The sequence below is a fragment of the Eutrigla gurnardus genome (assembly GCF_963514095.1).
Source record: "Eutrigla gurnardus genome assembly, chromosome: 24".
NCBI lineage: Eukaryota > Metazoa > Chordata > Actinopteri > Perciformes > Triglidae > Eutrigla > Eutrigla gurnardus.
In genome coordinates, this window is record NC_139935.1 from 10,539,141 (window position 1) to 10,565,352 (window position 26,212).

Genomic DNA, 26,212 nt, shown 5'->3' on the forward strand with positions numbered 1-26,212 from the left:
TCTGTTGCGTTGTTCCAACGTCCTCTGGTTCCAGGCTTAGTGGCATCATGGAAGTCAATTAGGGTTTTAAGAGACTGGAGGAGGCCTCTTTGTTCAACCTGGGCATTAGAGTGGAGGCGAACAAAGGTCCTCAAGGCTTTCTCCGAATCTTCGCTTCTTTTCAGCGTCAGACCAGCTGTTTCCTTTATTCGCACTCGAGTGCCGTTTCCATCCGCAAAGTTAAAGCTGCCTATTAACCCGAAAATTAGTTCACTAGCCACAGTTGGTAATAAAAAAGGAAACAAAGGAGGCATTTCAGGTTCAGGTTTAAGAGCAACGTCGGGCATTCATTTATGCTAATAAGCTACAACCACAGCCTTTGATTTCATGATTAGTGGGTTTTTTTGGCGTTAACATCGTTTCATTCCAACACCTTGAATTTGATACCTTTTTGATACTTTTTGTGAATGAAAACGTCCTAATTAATCGACCGACTCCATTTCTATAAATATAGTTTATTATAAAAACATGAAATGACATTGATAACGTGCCTGTCATTGTTAAATGATAAGATGTATTAGTTCATTCTTAATCGATAAAAAGAAATGAATTAAACGCTTATTCTACCACCTTACTAAACTCTGTTCTCAAATTTGACAATTTACAGTTTCTTTAAATATCTACCAGTTGTTTTTTTCAAATATTTATTATCGGCTCCTTTTCCACCTCCACGCAAACCGCTCTTCACATCAGCATAAAGTAGATCTACTACACAGCACTTATTTATGAATAAAATACACCACATTTAAACCTCCTTGATGATGTTTGCCAGTTTAGCTTCTCTGCCCGAGCTTAGCCGAACCCGGTCCGCCCCACGGGCCGGGTCGGGCCGAAATTTCCCACCGCTACCCTCGGGCTGGGTCGGGCCGGGCCTTTAAACAAGCGTTTGTGTTCGTTCGTTCGTTCTTTTTTTTTTTTTTCTATCATTGCATTTATGCCTAGCCTTCTCCCCTAATCTGAGGAGAAGGCTAGGCATAAACATTAAATATTATTGGTTATATGTTTAGCAGAATAAGTCTACGTAATAACAAATATACAAAGTTACACAAAGACGCTACACATAGTGCGCACGCATCATTCATAACGGTTCCGCTCTGTGCAGCTAAATCAAAGAATAAAGGAGTTACGCTAAAGTGCAACATGGAACTTGGAGACATAAAGGATCAATTAAAAACAGGACAATTAACGTTGAGCAAGTCATCATGAAAGTCCGAGGTATGGGATCATTTCAAGTGGGAGAAGGCGATAACATACGTGTCGGCTTTGTCCAGTCATATCCTAATTGCTGCACTAACGTAGCCTATAAAATGATTTGTATATTTTTGTGACTGAGTAGTGGTGCAGCCGGACCCCCACTTCCCACGGATATGCACATACAACAGCCCTCATGCATGAAAAACAATTGTTGGGTTGAAATCGGGCTCGGGCTCTTAATTACAGTTAATGTGTCGGGTCGGTCCGGGTTCGGACAGAACGCGCTCGGGTAGGGTCGGGCTTGATTTTCTGGGCCCAAACTAAGCTCTACTTCTCATTACGTCAGAACCCAAAATACTGCCAAACTGCAGAAGTCGTGTACTTCTTTGAGACCAGGTCACTCGGTGCGCGACTCGCCATCTTTCCTCTCTCTCTCTCTCTCTTTCTCGCTCTCTCGCTCTCTCTCTCTCTCTCTCCTATATAAGTGCATTGCATTTTTTTAATGACGGTATTGAAACTGATACCGTTGCTATTTTTAAGACCCGTGGTATACCATATTACCGCCCGAGCCTAATATATATATATATATATATACAGTTGTATATATATATATATATATATATAAATTATGGTTCTTGCAGGGGAAAAGAGACATTGAAAGCAACCATTGGCACCATTGTCCAAGTGTGCAATTTATTGCAATAGCTGGGTTTCAGTCACGTGATTGTGATGACGCGTTAAGGGGCGTGATTTTCCAAAGGCTGTACGGAAGTAAAAATGCCAACTCCGTCTATGGAGGAAACCGTTCCAGAGAGTCTGTATTGTAGGGATTTAGAGCCCGTTTCTAGAATACGATACAAACAATTAGTAAGTAAATATGTTGGGTGTGACCCGTACCTCATGAAGATGAGTGAGTTTTCTGGAGCATCAGGTACCCCGAGGCGGAGGAGGAGGGTGCGGACCCTCGCGGAGAACGCGAGCGTTCCCGATTGATGGCAAAGCGACTCTCAGACCCACAGACGTAGGTTTAAAATCCACTTTTTACGGCGTTATTCTGTGAGCTTTTTACAATTCTCACCTTTCTGGACGACAACCTTTGGTACTCTAAAAAAAAAAAAAAAAAAAAAAAAAGTTTCCTTTTCACGGGTAGAACGATTGTAGCAGCCGGTTCCATGGAGGTCCTATTTTTGAAGAAAAGGCTGAAAACGACATACCCAAAGTAAAATGGTTACTGTTCTTGAACCCCTATGACTACAGACACAAAGCTGACCATTCCTGAAAGCTAACCCTTTGAAGTTTCTTCTCCAAGTGTCAGATTTACTCTGAGTGTTACTGACACTGAGTTACTACAGCTCAAAAATTGTGGACATTTTAATTTTTTGCCTCGCCTAATTTTTTTTTAAATTTTGAGTGAAAAAAGATAGCTGTGGCTCTGGTATTTAGACCTAAAAACTGAATGAAGCCACAGCCACAAGCCTTACCAACAACTGGTAGAAAGTGGATAAAAATACACCTAAAAATGAGCGTTTGGCAGTAGTTTTTGTCGAGCAATGTCAGACGGAGTTACATCTGGCACAAAGTGTTCCAAATTGTGCCAAATGAGATTATGGGTATTTTTAGGTTCATACTTCTACTTTTTTTGTTTATTCCATCAGTTCTACAACTACTACTAATAAAATCATTATTTTGTAATTTTTTTTCTTTTTTTTTTCTTTATGGGTTATTTTTTTTTTTTTTTTTTTTTTTTTATTTCTCAGTCTAAGGCGTCTTCAAGGGAATACCGAGTCTTTCCTTTGGCTTTAGGCATTGTAAAATGCTCAAAACAATCAAAAGGAATAGTGAACGGCAGCCTTCTGTAATGCGCGCACGAGACTCTGTGCGTAACTATCAAAGTCTCAGATGACAAGTGTAGTTTATGCGTTCGCTGTGCCTCTCACACTCAAGCCCTCTACCCCCATGTAATATACCGTTGGAATCGTAAGCTCATTGGCTATAAGACCTGTCAGTCAAAAATTTACTCCTCTGCTATTGGCTCTCTGTATCTGGAGATTACGCGTGGTTGGTCAGCGTCATTTGACGCGAGCCAGTGAAGCACTGGCTCGCTTGATGGACAGTTTGTTCAGCCAATTCGGATCGCAGAATCATGGAAGGGGGCTTGTTTTGTCCAGAAGACGAAGACGAACATGGAAATAGCAAACATCCATTGTTAGCCCTTCGTCGAACAGCGGTTAAAAAGCGATAAACAAATAAAAACGACATCTTGTTCAGAGACTCACAACGTCAACACATGGCGTGTTATAGATGATTACCGGAGATCGCGTGCTTGTGGGACTAAATGAAGTGGATACTTTTGTTCGTTGGACTCTTACCTTTCTGTGGATATGAGGATTATCAAGCTACATGTTTTTTTTAGACTTCGAGACAGCTCCAAAGGTAGGAAACGCCGGTCTTGTTATTGTTTTTTTTCTGTGCACTCCTTACACACACGCTGTGTTTGCTTTTGATGTGTCTCCGTGAGCCTAAAACGGCTGGCTTTGTTCGATTCACGAGACTCGCAGCTTTCGAATGATGTATAATATGACGCAGATGCATTCAAAATAATATGCGATTAAACGGAATGAATGCCAAACGAGTGAAAAACGACCCGACGTAGGGCCGGTGAAAGTAGACAGGGTACAAAACATGGGCATCTTGACTTTTTCACACGGCAGTTCTATGGGCAGACTTCACTTCCTGCCATCCATCTGGATTTAGCGCGTTTGTGATGCAGCACTGTGACGTCACGTGAAACCAACGAATGTGGTTGCCGAACACCCGTATACTAGTAGTGGACGTAGTCATCAGGACGTCCTCCTGTTGGTTTGTGGACGACGGTTTCGAAGCCTCGGACCTGTTAGCATTAAGACTTGTTAGCACTAAGACTTGTTAGCATTAAGACTTGTTAGCACTAAAACTTGTTAGCATTAGGACACACCCTGGACCTGGTCATAACCCATGGCCTGGCCATCGGTGTGTCCTCTGTTGTCGACCTGGCTGTGTCTGACCACTACTGTGTATTTTTTAACATCACCAGTTTTAACCAAGAGGAGGCCCCGGTGAGAACGGTGAGGAGGCGCTACCTTACTTCTGAAGTGGCTGCAAATTTTATGGAGATTTTACAGAGCACTCCTGCTGAAGTTCTACCTGCACCTTGTGATTTTATCGTTGATAATTTTAACAGCAGACTGAAGTCAACCTTGGACTCAGTAGCTCCACTTTTAACTAAAACAATAAAAAGAAAACTTATACCCCCGTGGAGAAAAAACATTGAAATCAGTGAACTGAAAAGAAAATGCAGGAGTGCAGAGAGAAGATGGAGGAAAAATAAACTGACAATTCATTACGAGATTTTACGTCAACAACTCAAAACCTACAATAATACAGTCAAAAAGGCACGAATTTCACATTTCTCACAACTCATCACCATCAATAAAAACAAACCCCGGTTCCTCTTCGCCACTTTTGATATTTTAACAGGTACTAATTCTAATAAAGTTTTTAAGACACCCACAGATGATCTTTGCGAGAACTTTGCAGACCACTTCAGAAACAAAATCAAAGACATCGATCCTGCCTTTTATCCCATCGAATTTTATCTGTTAACACAGAACTGATGTCCTTGCCTGAGGAAACAGGCAAGGACATCAGTTTACCAGAGTTTTGCCCTGGTTGATGCAAGGACACTTGGTCGAGTTTTCTCCCAAGTAAACCCAACAACCTGCCTTTTAGATCCCATTCCCACATCACTTTTAAAATCGTTTTATGGATTCTTCGAGGAACAGTTTTTAAATATCATGAATTGCTCTCTTCAGACGGGTGTCTTCCCCAGCGCCTTTAAAACTGCGGTGGTGAAGCCCTTCTGAAGAAGAGCAATTTAGATCCAAGTGTTTTTAATAACTACCGACCTGTATCCAACTTACCATTTTTAAGTAAAATTTTAGAAAAACTGGTTTTTAACCAAGTTAACGACTTTTTAAACAGAATTAACATTTTAGAGAAACATCAGTCTGGTTTTAGGAAAAACCACAGTACCGAGTCAGCACTTTTAAAGATTTTAAACGACATCAGGTGGAATTTTGATAATAAAAAGCTCACAGTGTTGGTTCTACTGGATCTAAGCGCAGCTTTTGATACAGTAGACCATCACATTTTATTAAATAGGCTCAGACACCTGGTGGGCATCTCTGGTACTGTTCTTAACTGGTTTTGTTCTTATCTCACAGACCGATGTTTTTATGTAAGTATGGATACATGTTCCTCAAGAACCCATGAAATTGAATGTGGGGTTCCCCAAGGGTCAATTTTAGGTCCACTTCTTTTTAATCTTTACATGCTGCCCCTTGGGGACGTCATCAGGAGGCACGGCATCAGCTTCCATAGTTATGCTGACGATACGCAACTGTACATTGCCGTGTCTCCTGATGACACAGGGCCAATTGACGCCCTTTTTAACTGTATTCTAGACATTAAGTCATGGATGGCAGAGAATTTCCTACAGCTCAACCAGGACAAGACTGAGGTTTTAGTTATAGGTCCTGAAGGCCAGAGAGAGAAACTTTTACCAAAACTACAAGATCTTAAACCAGCACAGTCAGTAAAAAATCTGGGCGTGATTTTTGACTCTGAGCTGAATTTTATTCCACATATCAAAAATATGACGAAAATAGGTTTTTATCATCTTAAGAACATAGCCAGAGTCCGCCCGTTTCTCTCTCAGGCCAGTACGGAGGTGCTGATGCATGCTTTTATCTCCTGTCGTTTAGATTACTGTAATGCCCTGCTCTCTGGTCTTCCCAAAAAGAGTATTTTAAATCTCCAACTATTACAGAACTCAGCCGCACGCGTGCTGACGAGGACAAGAGGGCAGGAGCACATTACACCAGTTTTAGCGTCGCTGCATTGGCTCCCTGTACGCTTCAGGATCGATTTTAAGGTTCTTTTACTAGTTTTTAAATGTCTTAACGGCCTTGCGCCCTCTTATTTAGCTGACCTGCTTTTACCATATCAACCCTCGCGGACCCTGAGGTCCTCCGGCAACGGCCTTTTATCCATACCAAAACCCAGAACTAAAACCCATGGTGAGGCGGCATTTAGCTACTATGGCCCCCACCTGTGGAACAGCCTGCCAGAGAGCCTCAGGACCGCAGAGACAGTTGATATTTTTAAAGGAAGGTTAAAGACACACCTTTTTAATCAGGCTTTTAACTAGTATTTTAAATTCTTCTTAACGTTCTTATGTGATTTTATCTTATTTTATGTGATTCTATCTTATTTTATATTTTTGCTTCTATCTTGTTTTTAGATGATATTGATCTTAAATAATTTTAGTTGTTTTACTTATCATTGGTATTGTTTTATGTTATTATCTTTATTATCTTTTACTAAGCTGGTCACTTATTTTTTCATGTGTTTTAGTTTTTAGCTTTAACTCCAGTGTTTCCTCAGGGGGGTCTTCCACACTGGGAGCTGTGTCTGGGCTGCTGCTGGGGGCGCTGTCCCTGGGTCCCTTTGGCTCGGCTGACTGTTGTCTGTCGGTGTCGGGGGGCCTGGGCACTGGTGCCCCTGTGGCACAGCCTGCGACTCCTCCCAGTGTGGATGGCCCCATAGATAGCGTTTCCTCAATCATCAGTGTCATGCCATGTCTCCCTATTGTCAGTAGTGAGAGTGTGCAGGTGTGTGTGTTTGTGTGTGTGTGCGTGTGTAGTGTGGAGGGTGGGAGGGAGGGGCTTTATTTGTAATTGTTTTTTCTTTTTCTTTTTTGATGTGTGTAAAGCACTTTGTGTTAGATGTTTTTGTATGAAAAGTGCTCTATAAATAAAGTAAAGTTGAAAGTTGAAGTTGTTAGCACTAAGACTTTTTAGCACTAAGAACTGTTAGCATTAAGACTTGTTAGCACTAAGACTTTTTAGCAGTAAGACCTGTTAGCAGTAAGACTAGTTAGCACTAAGACTTTTGAGCATTAAGACTTGTCTTAGATAAGACTACAATCAGACTTGCAACCAGAGGAGCCCTTCTGACACTAAACTAGCATTCCTAACGGGAAGCTCTGCTCGGTATATGCCGAGCGTCAGACAGCAGGATTGTAGTTAGCCAAGCTTCCGACAGAAATCAACATGAATGGTGAACCGCTCTCAAGTTTGAAGGTGTTTTAGCGGCGGCAGTAAATGGACAGATGGAGTCGAAGCCGTGGTATTGTTCGTCGCAACAAAGGTCATGTCGGCGGCGAGAACAGTATTCATGAGAGAGGCCCAAAAAAAAGGATATTTTTATTTTATTTTTGGATAAAACAATGCACTCAGTTTGATTCACTCTCAATTACCTACTTACCAACGAAAGCTTTGTCCAGGAAATGGTCTTTATTTTGAATTCGGAATAAATACATACATATAACGTTCATATTGATGTTGTCAGATTTGACTGTGACCTTTAAAACCACACATAAAACATTACTGAGCCGAATCACACTCTGATTGGACCAATCTACAGGACAGTAATTGGTGTAATTAAAGTACATTCTTTAGACCTGCAGCTTATCTAATGGAGAGAGGAATTAGGTACGGTATCACTTTAAGACACATTTGCATAATCAGGTTCTAAGCATGTAGCTTTAATGTGTCTAAATGTTACCATGACAGTAACTCTTGTTCAACAGAAGAGAATGGAAGAACTTTTAACTGGTTACTAGCTGGACTTCTTCTCTGGTTGTAGTTCTAATACAGTACTAAATAGATGCAACGCAAAGATTGTGTATGCCTCTCCCTGTCTTTAAATCCTAGTGATGTCCCTCCATGTGGCTTCCAGGTTAACATAATGAAACTTCCCTCTCCCCTTGCTCAGTGCTTGGTGTTTGAAGACGCTCCCGCCGGCGTGAAGGCGGGGCTCGCCGCCGGGATGCAGGTGGTGATGATTCCCGACGACAACCTGGAGCCCAGCCTCACCCGGGAGGCCACGCTGCGCCTCCGGAGCATGGAGGAGTTTGAACCACAGCTCTTCGGTCTACCGGCGTTCGACTGAACGCGCCAGGATGCTGTTCCATCCTTCAAAGGAAGCGGTGACAAAAAAAAGTGGGATATACCTCAACACATTGCGAGTGAAGTGTAAACCACTACCAGTGAATCATTCTCATTATCTGACAAAAAAATAGAGCCAGCGATCTTATTTTATGATTCCAATTGGGACACATTTAGCTGCTGGCTAGTTATCAAACTAGCTTGCTAATTCCATGCTACAGTTCCACGATATAAAAGTGCCACATGAACTGCTGGGCTTTGTCTAATTTGACATGTAGGTAGCTCATGCTAATCAGTAGCGCTAATGCTAATTGTTAGCATTGCCGGCTATTGCCATGATAATGGTAAAATACAGTTTATGCTCTTAGCAACAATTTGTGAATTTGAGTTTAAACATGCGAGGCAGGCATATGTGTACGCTAGCAATTAGCATGATTGATTCACAGGCTGATTGGGGTAGCACAATTGGAATGCGATAGCCAGTTTCAACCAGTAGAGGGCAGTCAATGTGTGTTTATCACTATGAGATTTGGTGCTGAATCAAACCCCCCCACCAATCCTCTGGCTGAGACTCAAATTAGATTTCACTATGTGCCTTCCTGGCCTTTCATCCTCCGGAGGTGGGGGGGGGGGGAAGTAACCTGATCTTTGTGTGTTGTTGAAATGGATGTCTGTTTATTTCATCTACAATAAAATCTCCATTGACTTCCATTTCTATCGCGCTTTCCTTGTCTTTTCCTAGTGCTTTACACTCCATTCAGTCTATTTACTCACAGCCTTCAGGGGCAATTTGGGGTTTCTGTGTCTTGTTTAAGGATACCGCCGATCTCCCAATTGGAGCACGATTCCGCTGGAATGCTGGATCGGATTCAACGGCTGTTGGTTGGCTGTTGTTACTGTTTGGTTCAGTTAGCGTTGCAACTCGGTGAGCACTAAGACTTGTTAGCACTAAGACTTGTTAGCATTAAGCCTTGTTAGCACTAAGACTTGTTAGCATTAGGACTTGTTAGCACTTACACTTGTTAGCATTAGGACTTGTTAGCACTTACACTTGTTAGCATTAAGACTTGTTAGCACTAAGACTTGTTAGCACTAAAACCTATTAGCATTAACACTTGTTAGCACTTAAACTTGTTAGCATTAAGACTTTTTAGCACTAAAACCTGTTAGCATTAAGGCTTGTTAGCATTAAGACTTGTTACAGGGTTGCCAACTCTCACACTCCTGGCACTATTAATCTCACGCTGTCACGGCAAGCGTGAGTGTCACGCCAGGAGCGTGAGAGTTGGCAACCCTGCTTGTTAGCACTACGACTTGTTAGCACTAAAACTTGTTAGCACTAAGACTTGTTAGCATTAAGCCTTGTTAGCACTAAGACTTGTTGGCACTAAGACTTGTTATGTATGTATTTTGTCGTTTTGACCTGCTGGCTGCAAAGTCGGCTAGCTACGTCTCCCTGAGCATACCGTCATTCTTTATTCTCCCTGTCTGCCAATCACACGTCCAGTGTTGTATAAAGTACCCAAAAGCCATACTTGAGTAAAAGTACCTTACTGGAAAATTACTCAAGTAAAAGTGAAAGTTGCCTGCTAGAATATTACTTGAGTAAAAGTAAAAAAGTAGCTCGTATTAACTGTACTTAAGTATCAAAAGTAAAAAGTACTGTTAATAAAACGCAATCAGAAATTTGAGTTTAAGATTTTCTTTATTCCTGTATTGTAAGCCAATATCTCGCTGTTTTTAGATAGGCACAGCAGACATTTCATCCGGTAGGAGGAATCACTCCGATGTAGCGGAAAATTCCCCGCAGGTATGGCCATGGGTGTTCGTCGTCGTCGTCTATGCTGGTTGTTTCAGCAGCAGATTCAGTCACCGATTCAGTCACCTCCTCCATCTCTGACATTTTGCTTCTCTGTCTTCCTCCTTCTCTTCAAGTAGGCTAACATTAGAGACCCGACTTGTCTGAGACTACTACTAGCATGACAATGCGACCATTAATTTGAAATTTGGCCGCTGATTTCATCCGCCGCACAACGGGGTAAACCAATGATAACGTCTTGCGGTCTGTATCTCCCAACATCATTGGCTACTAGTCCCACTACAACAAAACAAAGATTGTCCATTGGCTGTCACGTTCCTTCTTATTTTGTAACGAGTAACGAGGATGCTCAGGTAAATGTAACGGAGTAAAAGTACTGATTTTTTTCGGAAAATGTAGTGAAGTAAAAGTAAAAGTCGTCAGAAATAGAAGTAGTAAAGTAAAGTACAAATATAAAAAAATACTACTTAAGTAAAGTAACGAAGTATTTTTACTTCGTTACTATACAACACTGCACACGTCTCTCATCCCCGTCGCAAACCTTTTCAACTCGAGTCCCGTGCGCGACTCAAGAGGGCGGCTGCGGAAAAAGCTCCCCCCACCTTCCCCGACACAATTCCCCGTCCTCGACCGTGGGACATTCATCTTCCGCGTCGTTTTTTTTCTATATCCGGATTTTTATCAGCCTCCTCCAGAGGTGAAAAAACACTGGACGCCACTGAAACAAGTTGTGTGGATGACCCCATTTTGAACATTAAAGCATTTTTTTTTCGTCTTAAGGGGCTGCCAAACAGGCAAAAAATGTGGAAAGAGCAGAATGGCGGAGCTCATCAGATAACGCGTGTGCAGGCCTTTTCCCTTCAATCTCGTCTCAGACGGTTCTGCCTCTAAAGATACAGACTGCTTGTCATATCTTTGAGGGAGCGGGGAAAGCTGCTTTTGTGTTTTTCTTCAGGGGGGATTTGGAAAGGAAAAAGTCATCACCTTACTGACGGAAATGAGGGATTAAATATGCAGGAGGTTCTGTTTTAGAGTCGGGGAAATCCACTGACGAAACAGTGATTTCAGTCTTTTAATTGATTTGTCCGACAGAATCCAAAAGTTTGCATCCTCCTTTTCTTTAGAATAGCAAAACCAAAAATCTTAACTCTAGATAAATTTGCACCAAGCACATCTCAAGTCAGCGTATCTCCAAAGCACAGGCGACGGCTGAATCGCCAAGGAGCTCAGAAGAACGCCAAGATCCGATGGAAGCGGGTTCTGCTGGCGGCGTTTTGTATTCCACTGCCAAAGTGCGCAACCTCGACTCAAACCAAAGGGGATTTTATGGAGATGAAGATACGGCAGGCCTCTGACCGGGAGAAGCACTTCCGTCCGTCAGGTGCCGGGGCTTTTCTGAGACTCCATCCTTCCTCGGCGATGCAAATGCTAACCTCATGTTTTATTCAACCGTGGGCGATGAAACGATAGATTTGATTACAGGAGCAGGTGATGGAGAGGACGACGTGGCTGATTTTGTCGATGCAAAGAGGGAGCTGACTGCACAATTAAGGCCGGACGATTATATAATGCTTTGAGGAACCCAAACTTCTTTGTTGTCTGGTGGTGTCTTGGGAGTTTGGTATTGTTGGACCCTTCTACAAGGTCTTCAGGGATTTGTTTCAACCGGGCAAGTCACGTGAGCTGTATCGGTTGAGTCTCGGACGGCAGGTTTTAGAACATCCAATGGGTGTCGCCAATTGAACCAACAATGGCGTAATCTGTTTAGGGGGATAGCCAATGCCTCCAATCAAGAAAGTACTCTACCTTAAGTTGACACTTTTACGCAGATATTCCGCATCATAGCTACCAGAAGAAGAAAAAAAAAAGCTTTGGTGGGCACAAAAATGTGACATATGTCTTTAAAATGTTGAGATTAAAAGAGAAATCATTCATTAAGAAATGTATTATTCAGGAAGGTTATATGAAAAAATGACTTGTACTACAAACAAAAAGTTAGGCTTTCAGGTGAAATTTCAGGATGAACTTTCATGATATAATATCACTGTAGCGTGAACTCTTAACATTTTCCATAAATTCCACCCAAAAGCCAAATATCCCTAACTTTTTGTGAGTAGTGTATTATAAATTCTAGATGAATTATTATTACTTTCTACCCTTCAGGTAACTCTGGTCTCAAAGAGGTTATTGGCACCTGGTTTGGCGCATAAAACTACCTCAATGGAGCATGGAAACGCCTTTTCTTTACTAATATTAACCCATCAAACATGAACAATTTAGGCAATCCATCATGGTCCTCCAGCTCCTCTAAAGGCAAAGGTATTCCAGGACCAGATGAGCTGTATTGTCCCTCCAGTGTGTTCTGGGTTTACCCGAGACCTAGAAAACCTCTGCAGCGACCCCCGTGAAGAAAACTCATTTCCACCGCTTGTATCCACAATTTCATTCACCCTTTAATAACGTTGTATGCTTCCATTTTTGGAGCCTGTTGAATTATTTATGGTAGGAATTGATTCCTGACTTAATTTTTAATCACATCTGTATCTATTCCACCTTGTTTTTCCACTTGTATCACGCAGCTGGCATCGGAACGGCGAGGGAACAGGGGTGTCATCACGCTGGCACGTTGTGGAGGTCGGAGAGTCAATAGTGATCTAACGCAGGAAGGCAAATGTAAAGTAAAAGGGAGCCCATGAATACTTTACAGGGGCTTTTTCCTGCGAAGGGGAACGGGTGACAAATGAGCTAACGGAGCATCAACATCTCATTTCCACGCTCCGCACATTCTCCCTGAATCTTTTTTTATCTCCCGTCGTTAATCTCTTTTGAGGCTACACTACGTGGGCTCGAAGCTTCCATTGAAATCGGCGCGAACAAGTGTTCCCACAAAAGAAAACTGCGAAAAGGACGGCCAAAGGAAATGGAATATAAATGTGTACAGTTGAGAGAATGGAGTCGTTTAAAGCACAACGATGCAGTAAAGGGTTGTCTGGGTTCGATAAAATGCACCTAAGGCTGCGCTGTGAGCGCGGTCACCCCTTGATTCCCTGAATTATGTATGTGGGCATCAGTCGGTTTGCAGCTAAGTTTCCATCTAGCAGAATACACAAAGCATCCCCCCGCTTTATGGTCTCTAAATGGACCATAATGTACTAAATGAACATCATGCTGGATTGAAGAAGACTTGAAACTAGAGATCAAGGCCATAAACTTGTTTACAATCTTCACTGAGATCATAAATCGCGATCTGGTGTGAAATGCAACAATACTATCTGTATCTTTGGATTGCTTGTTTGAATTGTTTCTTTTTAATCGTCGTCTTATGCCATTAAATTCTGCTTTTCTGCTTCATCCCAATTTTGGGGGAAGAAAATACGTATGGTAGTAACTTGAGAGACAAGTTTGCTTCCTTCCAGTCTGTCAAGTGATTTAGAATAGACTAATATCATTCCCCAGCGAGCATGTGTATTAAAAACACCTTCATTTTTAAAAGGATGATTAAATCATCAAACGTCAATTCTCCTCCTACGTCGATAACTATTCGTTGTAAAGCAGCCTTTAATGACCGAGGGTCCCAGGAGCCCCCTGGGGATCGACTGGACAGTGAGGGATGCCCCTCGTCCTTCCATTTAAATGATGCTATCAGCACTCGGGCCCCGGTCGATGGGATCATTTCTCTTCCAGGCCGTCGCCCGCCATCACGTCAAATAGCACTCAGACGGCGAGAACACGCCACGTTCAGCCAGTCCAGCTGTTTGTCCGATGAGCTGTGTGTATCGGCGTTTAAAGCGGCGGCGGCAGTTTGGTTTGGACCATACTTCTGATGGACACCTTATGTGGAAGTCAGCTGTTGTACAGCGGCCTCCAGCTGTTCACGTGCTATACACGAAGGAACTTTGAAAGTGTTGGGATGCAGACGGAGAGAGTCACTCCTCCAAAGTCACTTCTGTTCACTGATTTCAAAAATCCAAGATGGTAACGGCCACAATCCAAGATGGCGACCATAAAAATGAAAGATGGTGATGGCCAAAATCCAAGACGCCGACCACCAAAATGAAAGATGGCGATGGCCAAAATTCAAGATGGCGATGATGGGAAACGCAATTTGTGATGGTGTCGTTAGGTTAGCCTAAAACATAAATGTAATTAAGAATTCAGTTTCCAAACGGCAAAAGCCGACATGAAGCATATGTTCAGAAACATATCCGTACATATTCGGCTTGAGCTGGGATATGAATGTATAACAGTGTGTGCGTCGGCACGGCAACCATGAGAGACCGCTGAAGGTCAATGGTTGAACCTCAGAGGACCAGGAGAGAGCTTAAGCACCGATGGCATTATACAAGGTTTGCTTTGCTTTGTGACAACAGAAATGAAATCTAATCTCCAGGGTCCCCGCTGCAATAAAAGCCTGAATAATGTGAAGACTTTATGTTGGATGGCCAAACTTCACGAATTCCGGGTGGCAAGAAAATAATCCTTTTGTTCTCTCGCACAAGAGTCGCTCTCCGCTATTCTGTTTGAGCTGTTCTGGGGTCTGTTGGGGGAATCCATGACATTCAAAATAACCCTGATCTTTCCATATGCTTGTTTCTGTTTCTGGCAGAAATGCACACTCATATTTCAATAATTAAGTATGATTGTCTAAGAAAAGAAACAAAGATGATAAACTCATCATTCATATTTCATACACTTTTGCTTCTTGACTCTGTTTCAAATGTGTTATTTTAAAAGCACACATTTAGCTAGATGCTAACTGCTAATTTTGAGACCAGCTGCTGCTGGGAACAAGAATGAACCAGCGATGAGAGCCAAGAGACTCAACCCAAACTGTTGTTATTAAGTGACGCGTTTTTGACGTTGTAGCGTGACAAATCAATAGATAGATTGTAGGGGTGTGACGAGATCTCGTACCACGAGATTTCGCGAGATTAAAGTCGACGATATTTCTCGTCGCGTTAAAAATCTGTCTCGCGAGATTTGTGAGCTATACATAGCTGAGGTTTTACAGACAGCTGTTACTGACTGGGAGCTTAAAAAACCCAACCACGGCATCGCTTATTGTTACCGACAATGCACGTAATATAGACGTGGCCGTGCGCGACGCGGGAACACTATAAATCTTGCAACCCAAGCTGGCCTCGGTGTTCCCCGCGTCGCTCGTTTACTCAGGCGGGTGAGACGTGTGACTGCTTTTTTTCATCGTAGTTCAGCGGCTACCGCGGTGAAAATGTCCAAGCAGAAACGGCTACAATTACCATCACACAAGTTAATCACGGGCACGTTGGATATGCTGGCTCGTTACCTTGAGCAGCAAGCTGCCATAGCAGCATCACCAGCCCAGAGATAAGACAAAACTCCCGAAGCATTGATACACTTGACAGCTGCGATGTCAGAGATGCTGAAGATGCTGTAGTTGCAGGCTTGCAGCATGTTGTTAATGACATACTTGGTCAGGCTCCGTTTGCACTATTTGCACTCTGTATTGACAAAGTAGAACTTTGATTTGGTTTTGCACATATTTACACTTGGGAAAAAGAAATATTTTATTTTATTTTAACTTTTATACATTTTAGTTTTAGTTTAAATTTGTGAAAGAAGAAGTTTATTAAAAGATCATGCTAAAATCATGCATGTAAAGAGTTATAATAAAATATTTCAAAATGCATGTGCAACTCTGTTAAATTAAAGTCTGTTGGTCCAGTCATATATTTTGTCATTGTAGTTTTCTTAAAGTCTCGTCTCGTTCTCGTGAACCCAATATCGTGTCTCGTCTCGTCTCGTGAGCGGAGTGTATCGTCACACCCCTAATAGATTGTGACAGATGTGTTGGAATGGCTGTGATAAAAAAAAAAAAATAATCTCACAATTCCTCGACTCTGATTAATGACACGCATGCTAATATGCAACTGTTATTTGGAATATCGCAACATTTTTAATGTAATGCCGGTCATGCAAAAAATCATATTCTTGGATTAATCCTCAGATTAAGACATATGCCAATATTATTCCTGTTTTGATGAATATGCACGCCTCATTCAGGGTGTTTTATACCAGTTTTTATATTAGTCTATATTCTATAATAGTGGAATATTCATTTCATCAGCCATGTAGACAGATTAGTAAGAATATTGTCTTTTTTTAGGAATGTGATGCGTTTGCAGACAGTCGGAGAAGTCATGAGTCAGCGTGCGACGCTCATGACGAACTCCCACCACACCGAGGGGACGGCGTTGCAGCTGTTTTGTGAGTCGCGGTGTGCATTGGTGCGGCAGCAGCACCTGAATTATGAATTCCAGAATGATGAATTAGTCATGTCTGCTGCTGCTTTGCAGTTAATGCATTGATTACAGGCTGGGGAACGGAGACGAGCGCCATTCATTAAAGCACATATTAATAGATCTAATGACTACTTGCTACACCTCCATCTCCATCTCCCTGTTCACTTAAAGTAAAAAAACAATCCTTTAATTAATCTCATAAATGTCTTAATTGTTCCATTACTGTGACATAAGGGCCTAATGCCGATTGCACGTTATGGGATTCATTTTCAAAAATCTTTTAGATGATAATCCACTCAAAACTCCTATGTATTGCAATCAGTTTATAATGTACTGCGCTCTGCTGGCCCCAGAAAATGTCCCATGATGCTCAAAATACTGGCTGCTTAGGGTCGGCCATACAAATACATGCAAAAAAATAGAAAAACTACTTGTCGAAACCTTTCCAATATTTAGTCAATTGAGGGTCCTAGAAAGGTCTTGAAGAACAAACATAGAATGACCATTGTTATGAATCCATGTAGCATAGACTGTATAAGAAGCAGTGATGGGAATAACGGCGTTAGTAACGCCGTTACTTTTTTCAGTAACGAGTAATCTAATTGATTACTCATCTCATTATTATAACGCCGTTATCATTACTGCCAAAAAATGTGTCACGTTACTTCGTTGAAGGCAGAAAAAAACAAATGTTACGCTATATTAAACAGTCAAGCACTAGGACCAAGCGGAAAACAGCCGCTCAAGCTGAAGCCTGTTTCCCTTAGTTTAGACCGCCCACAAGCTGCTAGTCTGCGGTCAGGAGTCCGCTACTGGAAATTGGGAGTTTGTTCTGCCTGGTTCACGTCAGCTAGAAGGATTGTAATATCAGAGGTTTCATTTACATTAACGTTTGAATCGGTGTCCATGTGCGCGTGTGCGTGTGTATGTGTGTTTGGTAATTAGACGCAGCCAGGATGTCTAAAAAAAGAAAAGTGGACATAAGAGACTCCTACACCCATCCTGCAACACCTTCACTGGCTCCCAATAAAGCAGCATATCTACTTCAAGATCCTCCTAATCATTTACAAAGCTCTCAATAATCTGATCAATAAAATTATTATTATTGTTGTTATTATTGGATTAGAATTGGTTGATAATGTTTTGCTACATGCTTTTCCAAAAGATGTTATTTTTATCAATCCACTATAAGCATAGTAATTATAGTATCTCCAATAAAATTGTTTAGATTTGTGCACTGTGGATTTCTGTTTGTAATGTATTGAGTATCCATTTCATTATAATACTCAGATTTATCATAAATAATTGAACGCACACATGTATTTTAAGTTTCGCAAAGAGGGATGGAGATGGGGTCCAAATTATTTGACACATCAGTATTTAAAAATTATTTGAAAGTAACGCAGTAGTTACTTTCCAAAGTAACTAGTTACTTTTAGAATTTGTAACTCAGTAACTACTTTAGTTACTTTCTGGGAGAAGTAGTACTTTAACTAGTTACTTTTTTAGAGTAACTTGCCCATCACTGATAAGAAGCCCAGCTGCCGGACGGGTTGCAAACAAATTCACTGACCACGTCAATACTACACTGACGGACCCTTTAATTCAGTAACCCCCCCTGATCGCAGCCCGGCCTCCTATGTTATGATGGAAACTTATTTTGCTGCGTATTGTGTTTGCTTTCGATGGATCTTAAATTAGGTTTGAATGAGTCCGTCGTAGGAGGTTTATAAGATCCACTGGCCTCAACAGAGACCCCTCCCGCCATGTCAGAAATCAAATCCTCTGAGACCTGGAGCCTTTAGACGAAGCAGCAGTGACTAGAGGACAAGCCACTTCCAGACTGGAATTTAACTAGACATCAAAAGAATTAGGGCTGGTAAAAAAAAAAAATCCCCGTATTCCCCCTCATTAATTAGACCGAGTCTGTGCTCATCAAAGGGATCCTTCGGTGGAGCCTCTTGGTGGGGGAGTTGGCCGGAGAAGAGAGGAGCTGGTTCCAGGGTGTTCTAGTCTCTGGACGTTATTGACCTGTGAGTGAAATGGGTTGGACCTAGTACAGATTCCAGGGCCAGAGGAATCTTCACAGTATTTAAAGAGGAACCAGGCAGCAACCTCTAGTAACCACACTCATTGGTGATGTCATGGAGTTGTCAAATCACTTTGTCTCATTGAATGTCGTCACATAGTCACATACAAATACAATCTATTGGTACATGGACACAAATTGTACATTTTGTCTAGCAGAATGTTTTTTTTACGAGCTAGATCTTGCCCTCCGTTTTGCCCCAGAACTCTGCCCCCTTCTGGCGAGTTCAGATGTTTAACCGAGAATGCACACGGCCCTATATGCCCCTTGAAAGTTTCGGCAACTGGACTTGCTTCAGGCGATTGCCGTCGACTTTTCACAATGCAGAATGTGGCGTTACCTGACTATGGGCTTTTCCAATTCTTTTATTTACAAGTCTAGTGCTGCTCATGGGTAACAGTCTCATTTCCAATCAGATTTTTTTTTTCCCCACAGCAGAAAAAAAAAATTCCATGCATTCGCTGAGGCAGCCATCGCGGTAATTGGCCTTTTAGAATCCGCCGGCCTCCTCGGTGGAGAGCTATCGATTTCATAATCACTGTTGTACTTCTCTCTGACCTCTACTGTACATGGCGAAGGCCGAGTCGACATGTTTCCCGGAGCGTAATTAGAATGGATCTAATATCTTTTTTATATGCGGCCACGGCTAACGTGCTGCAGCCTCTCCCCCCCCCTGCCAGACCTTTATTTACCCGAGTAGCCCTGCTGCATTTTGATAAGAGCCTATGTCTGGAAGAATTAATGTAATGCCTACCCAAGGAGAGGGGTTTTCAATTAGGGAGCAGGACAAGTTTGAACGGGATGAATCCAAGCAAAATGCAGCGGCATCCCATCCTATACATGAGGGGAATACAGAACCCTGCCTCGGCGATTACTTCTGTATCATTTCCATGCAGGGGTGTCCCCCTTCCTCTCTCGGCGTGATGGACTGTCAGCGTCTGCAGACCGCCACTCATTTGTGCCACTTATTCGTTCCGTGATGCGTTCAAAGTGCTGTAGAATGTGAGGGGGGGGGGGCGAACAAACTCACATCTGCAGGAGTCGTTTCTTTGGATGGGAAGGGAAACTTTGCGCCGGCAGCGAGGACACTTGACGGATCGTCCTAAACCACCTTCGGCTAATGAACGCAGAACGTTGCAGCCGGAGGAAGCAGCTGTTACCAGCTATCACATGACGTAAGAAAGACAATTAAATATGTATAATTACTAATGACGTGAAATGTATTTGGCCTGATCGTATCTCCCCCTTTTTTTTTATCCCTATCTCCCCCTCCTCCCCTTATTTCTCCCTTCCATTCCCTCTTCCCTTTCCTAATTCTTAACTCTTCTTCCTCACCTCTCCTGAACCTTCTTACTAATTTTCTATCTCTCTCTTTTTGTATTACTCCTTGCCACCTCTATATACCATTTTACCTTCGCCATCGTCCATTTCCGCTTTTCTTCTGCACTTTCTTCTTTACTACTTACTTTTATGGGCTTTTTTCCATACAGCAAGTTGTCACATTGTACGTTTTCTTGACATTTGGATCATTTTCTACAGTTGCCTCGCGTTAGCTAACCAGCAACCAACAGGTCGGGTGCCCCGAAAACACAATGAGATATGGACCTTAAATGCATGAAATGGGTTTAGTTTTTTACAGATCCAAAAAAAAGTGATGCAATATTAGCAATAAAGGTGAAGATTGTCCTCAAAAGGGGAACCTGTTTGAGAACCCCGGGAAGGCTTCTCCAGTCAGAAACAGCCTCTTTGATATTTTGGTGCTCATATGGGCTTTTTTGCCCCCTTTTTTATGATCCCATATGAATTCATCATGAATTACACATATCCTATTCTATTTAAAAGATATTTTTGAAGGTCAAGAGTAGAGAAAGTCTCATTTTGTAGAATGAATATTGAAATTTAGACTTGAAATATGATCTTTTAAATTGGCAAACATCATATCTGTAATTCACAGTTCAAATTCAAACTCTTCAAATGCAAATTTTTTTTACCCTGTTTATTACTTAGCAGACATATTTGTTCTGAAATGAGGTCCCATCAGAACACAGGTAAAGGCGAGATTTAACATCTCTAAATAAATAAATGTACTAAGATAACCACAAAAAAATCACCAGAGCTGCTTTCTGAGGGGTATTCCATCAAACTCGCTAAGCGCAAAGCCTGGCTAATTTCGATAAGACTCGTTACCTTTAGCGAGAGTTGCGTTCCATCAACGTGACTTGAGGCACTCTCCACTAAGTAACCATGGGAATTTATCCGACCAAACTAGCCTCCCCCGGGGCAGGCTAACCATCAGGCTTACTTTAGCGGGGGTTTCAGAGAAGTCCGTCTGTCGGAAACAACTGTACCAGCAGAAGGTTCCGCCAAGCCTAGTCCTCGTGATTTCATCACGTGACAGACCAAAAATGACCAAAATTACATATATGAAGTACAAACAGACTATATTTTCAGCAAGTGTCTAAGAATACATGCTTTAAATTAAAAAAATATGAATAAATCGTTTATTTCCTGAACACCGACTGGCCATATTATTATCTAAATACATATGTATTTCACATATTGTTCATCCCCCAGTTGGGTGAGTGGTGATGCACCTGCCCCCAGATGTGTCCAACCCGGGTTCACATCCCGGCGAGAATGTCTTATGTGTTTTGTGTTTTTTTGCTTGTATAATTGTCTGTAGATCAGAGAATTAGACCAACATTTTACCTTAACTATGATAAATATGTCATACAATTTCCACAGAACCCAAATATAACTTGCAAAAACATGATAGGCATAAAGATGTTATTATTAATAGCATGTTATAGATCCCAATGACAAAGGCATTGCTGCATGCAATTGTCAGACACATAAATTTCATTAATTAGTTCATTAATAGGTTCATTGAAATGTTGAGATAAATGTGTTGGTCAATGTATTTACTTGGCCTATCTAAAAGAGAGAGAGAGAGAGAGAGAGAGAGAGAGAGAGAGAGAGAGAGTGATTGAGTTCCGGCTAAAGAAAGAAATTTCTCAAACTTCCATAGTCGGGAATTGAAGCGTGGCCGGCCGCGTGCGAAGCCGGCATGTTACCTCTACACTATCCTCACGTTCGTGAAATATTTGTCAGTATTAGGCTATATTAGAACATGTTACTGTTACGGTACTTACGCATTTAATCGCTCTGCAATTCTTGCCCAAGCAGCCTTGCGATTTTTATTTATCACTACAGTATTCCCTTTTTTGGTTATGATGGGTTTGTACTCCTCATACAGTTCCATCAATAATTTTTGCTCTGGTCTTTTCTGCCATTTTCTCAATGATTCAACATTCACGGTTCTGGGCTGGCTTCATATCCCGTGAACGGCATAACATACGACAACGTTAACCTGGCTTGAATTAGCCTCAACAAGGCGCGGCTGAAATGCGTTAATGGAATGGGTTTAGCCGCAAGTGGAAGTTGGTGTTAGTTCTAACCAGGCTTAACCAGGTAAGCGCCGCCTTAATTAGCGAGTTTGGTGGAATACCCCTCTGGTAGTGTGTTTGGGTACAAATCCTTCAAAATCACTTTGACTCTCCAGCTTCACACCAACTTCCTTTTACATTTTGGCTGACCCACTTTCCGATCTGACAAAGGCCCAATCAGCACAACCATATGAATTAAGTGCTCCTTTTCCTGTGATTTCTGCCTATTGCCCTTTATTTGGGTTCAAGTTACTTGAAATTGACATGAAGCTGTTTGCTGACGATGCGGCTGTTCCTTCTCCTGGTCTTGGAGGTTGTTAACGGCTGATGAGCCACACCTGAGCCTGATTGTGTCTCCAGGTATCAAAGCTCATCACAGGAGACACCGACCTGTCTCACCTCCTCTGTTACATGGCTGCTGCTTTGTTTGAGTTAGACACTTTCACACATTACTGATCTCTGACCTTCTGCATGTGTTTGCTTCTTTTGGTTTAATACGAGACATAAAGGACCGTTTATTACTTTTTAACTTGTCTGGTTTGCCGTTTTTGTTGCAGACTTTGAGTCTTGTGGAAGGTCATAAAATTGTGATGAAATTCAGGGTTTGCCCAACATAGGCAGCTGGTGGTGCCAAAAACTAAAATCTTTTTTTATTTTTGGGGGATCGTTTTTATTTATTTTGTATATTATACTGCATTTTGATTATTTAACACATCTTAGATGTTTTACTTTTGACTTATTTTGCACATGTTCTTTTATTTCTTATTCTTGAGAAAAAGTGACCTTGTGGTTTTTCATGCCGTTCTTCTTCACCCCTGGTTCACCACCCTATAATGTCTCTAAGGGGATCCAGACCCTTTTTACAAAGCCTGAACCCAGGCTCTGATTTGGAGAGCCTTTGACCTTTACCGATGAGGAGAGGGTGTGTTGCCCTCGCTTGCATAATTACAGCCTTATGAATAAATCTGGTTTTACATGTTGGCAGAGGCTGACGATATGCATATTTGTGAAACGTAGTGCTGCTTTTAAATCTGCAGTCACAAATCCAATGCATCAGAAAGCATGACATGTATAAATCTTTACCCCAGAAAGGATCACGTTTTTCTCTGCCCCTTTCTGCCCCCATTCATATTGAATTCCCCTCGTCGCTGGTGCTTATATTTAATTGAAAAGTGGATTAAAGTTTAAAAGCTACACGTTGTGCATTGTTACACTGGCTTTTTCTTCTTTGGCAGAGAGACTTGCCAGACAGTTTGTTGCAGAGTTTGCAGACCTCCAGAGGGTACTGCTTGAATCTTAGTCTGTAAAGATCTGCTAAAAACACAGCTGGAACAACAACTGGGCTCCCACAAAGTCCCATATGAGTTGCTCATGCAACCTTTGGACACACAACACACAGTCTCACGGCAGAATGTGAAATGGTGGCAAAATTAAAATCCATTAATAAGTGTACATGGGCCCAGATTTTTGTGTGTTTTGTTGCTTAAATCTAACGTTTTATTGTCTAAACCTAACATTGGTTTGTTGTCTAAACCTCACGTTGGTTTTGTTGTTTAAACCTAACGTTGGTTTTGTTGTCTAAATCTAACATTGGTTTGGTTGCCTTAACCTAATGTCCTAAACCAACCTAATTGTTGCCTAAAATAAAGTTTGTTTTGGAACATAACATCGTCCTGACTCACTGAAATAAAACCTAGTGCGGGCAGGAACTATACTTTGAAAGAAATGTGTTTAAAAATTGCCTTAAGCAACATGAAAAATGAAAATGTGTGTCCACAAATCATTTCAAGATTTTAAATTTGTAACAAACTGCCGTGAGACTGCGTTGGTTGTTCGACCTCAGGTGCAGGTTTCCTGAAGCGAGGCCTCATCACTCCAATTAAACCTTCAGTTGCCGTGCAATGCCATATAAGAGAAATCCTTAATAATTCACGAAGGCTCTTTCTGCCTATTGCAGAGTCGTAAGAGAGGCTTCCTTTTACTGCATCAATTAACCCTACATGGTTTCAGCATTAGCTTCCTGAGATGCATGCTGGTCATAAAACCTGCAGCTGATTGCTTCAGTGAACAGATGAAGGAAGGAAGTGGCGTTTCGGCATACAAACCCCCAAAGAACAGATTTGGGCAGTAGCGTACCGTGGGGTTTCAGTCAGGGCCTAAGTAAAAAAAAAAAGAAAAAAACATGCAAAAACACACACCAATGAGACAATTGATCTTCAACAACCACACAACCACAGTGCACACCACTGTCATGATAACAGTTTTAGGCTACTGCAGCATCACTACCAGATATTCCGTTATGTCACTCAGCAACTGGATTTCACACACCACCACATGACAAAAAACACGGCCCCAGGTGTTTGCGCAACTTAAACGGATTCAATAAAGTGTAGCGAAAATATAAGTGCACCACCTTCACTTCAATAACAAAATGAAACATGCAAGTAGGGCCTATATGCCAAATATTTTACAGCTATTCCAGCCAGAATATTATGCCTAGGTGTAGCACAGTTGAGGGCGGGTTATTGGTTATTAAGCGGCATGCGCATCCAACTTCTGCAACGTGCGGCATCAACACTGAAACACAGCTTCGCCATCTACTGGCCACAGTCCAGCAATACCAATCAGATACAACCAAACAAAAACAAATATGCCGTATAAAATAAAACACAACAACAACTGTATATCTCCTAAACAGTAAGAAGTAACACTCACCCATTACTTGTAAATGAAATCCATCCTCCGATCCTTTCTGATGAATCGTTCAATGACCTCATCATGCAGTTGCGCGTCCTGCTTAAGTTGAATGAGCAGCTCCTTCTCTATGGCAATAGATGCCAGTGCAGAGAGTTGTGTTTGTTCAGTTGTATTCCGTGAGTATTGTTGGGACCTCACCATTAGGACTACACAATGTGGCGTACAAAAGCCTACACATGCGGTCAGAACAAAGGGACAAAGGTGATCAAAAACTACACCGCCATTTTAGTTTCACTTCTCACCTGGGTGCGAAGTGCAACGTCAGACAACTGGTGCCCTATTGGCTGACAACCACAGGTACCCCAGGGGGTCCCCGGGAGCAGCCGTGAGCTATATAAGCCAGCGCCATCTTAAGAACTGCGGCTTCCAACTCTCTTCATCGTAACACCACGTTGCGACAGGAGGTGGACATGTCCACCACAGCACACTGCTGCACAGGAGACCAAACCGGTTCCTGCATTCCAGCTACCAGACGCTGTCTGAAGTCAGCTGACCAAATCGCCAAGCCGCGATTGTCGCCCGTGGAAGGAAGAAACACAAACTGTTTTCTTTATTCGAGTTTGATCAACGAAGGAAACACGCTCCGCTCTCGTCTGGACTTCTCCGACTCATCACGACCCCCGCTGCCGCCGGGACTCCCGAACTACCGCCGCCGTGGTAAGGAATGCCATCATCGCCAGGACGGATTCGCAACCTACGCAACGACACCAGTAAGAGGCTATCCGTCTGGGCAGAGACATAAGTTTGATAGTGTAGGATATGCTTGTAATTCTTGTTAAACGTGTTTTAAGTTTTGGATCCATCTATCCATCCATTATCCAATATCCATCCATCCATCATCCAACATCCATCCATCTATCCATCCATTATCCAATATCCATCCATCCATCATCCAATATCCATCCATCATCCAATATCCATCCATTATCCAATATCCATCTATACATCATCCATTTGGTGATGGATTTTGATGGGTAGGAGCTACGGATTGGCCTCCTTTTTAAACAATAGCCAATTAAAGGAATTGATTAATTCAATGTATTAATTAAATTGGATTATTTATCTATTTGATTATTTACATGACTCACTTTTTCACATTATGACGGAGAATGTTGTGTTATTTGGTTGTTCCGTTGATTAAAAATGTGCAAACCAATAAATATGTTTTTTAAACCTTTAACACTTGCAGCAGTCTGACAGAAACACTCGTTTGAAACACTACATTTCACTTTGCATTGCACACCGCGCATCCCCCCCCGCCGGAACAATCCCCACTCCTAATCTTGTCTGCTTTTCTTCATTTTCATTATAGTCGTGAGCTAATGGAAGATTTTACAAACGCACCGTGACGTGTGATTAGTGCTCCACGAAGAGTCCGACTCACGACTCGCGGCGGCCCGTTGCCTCAGCACGCCACGTGCCAGATAAGTGGAATGAGAGCTGTCACTAAAAGGCGTGCAGATTCAAGTGGTTCCAGGTACAACCCCCCCCCCCTCACTGAAATTGATGGCAGTAATGGAAATCGGATGAAAACACAC

At 42.1% G+C, this 26,212-nt stretch overlaps 1 protein-coding gene across 1 annotated transcript in view; it reads left to right on the forward strand.

Moving 5' to 3' along the window:
- The window catches only part of pudp (pseudouridine 5'-phosphatase), a 28,953-nt gene extending 19,960 nt beyond the window's left edge, over positions 1-8,993 (forward strand). Inside the window, exon 4 of the mRNA XM_084004649.1 lies at positions 8,110-8,993. Coding sequence (XP_083860775.1) covers positions 8,110-8,286 — 177 coding nt within the window. The 3' untranslated portion in view covers positions 8,287-8,993. The remainder of the gene's footprint in view (positions 1-8,109) is intronic.
- Positions 8,994-26,212: the final 17,219 nt, after the last annotated feature.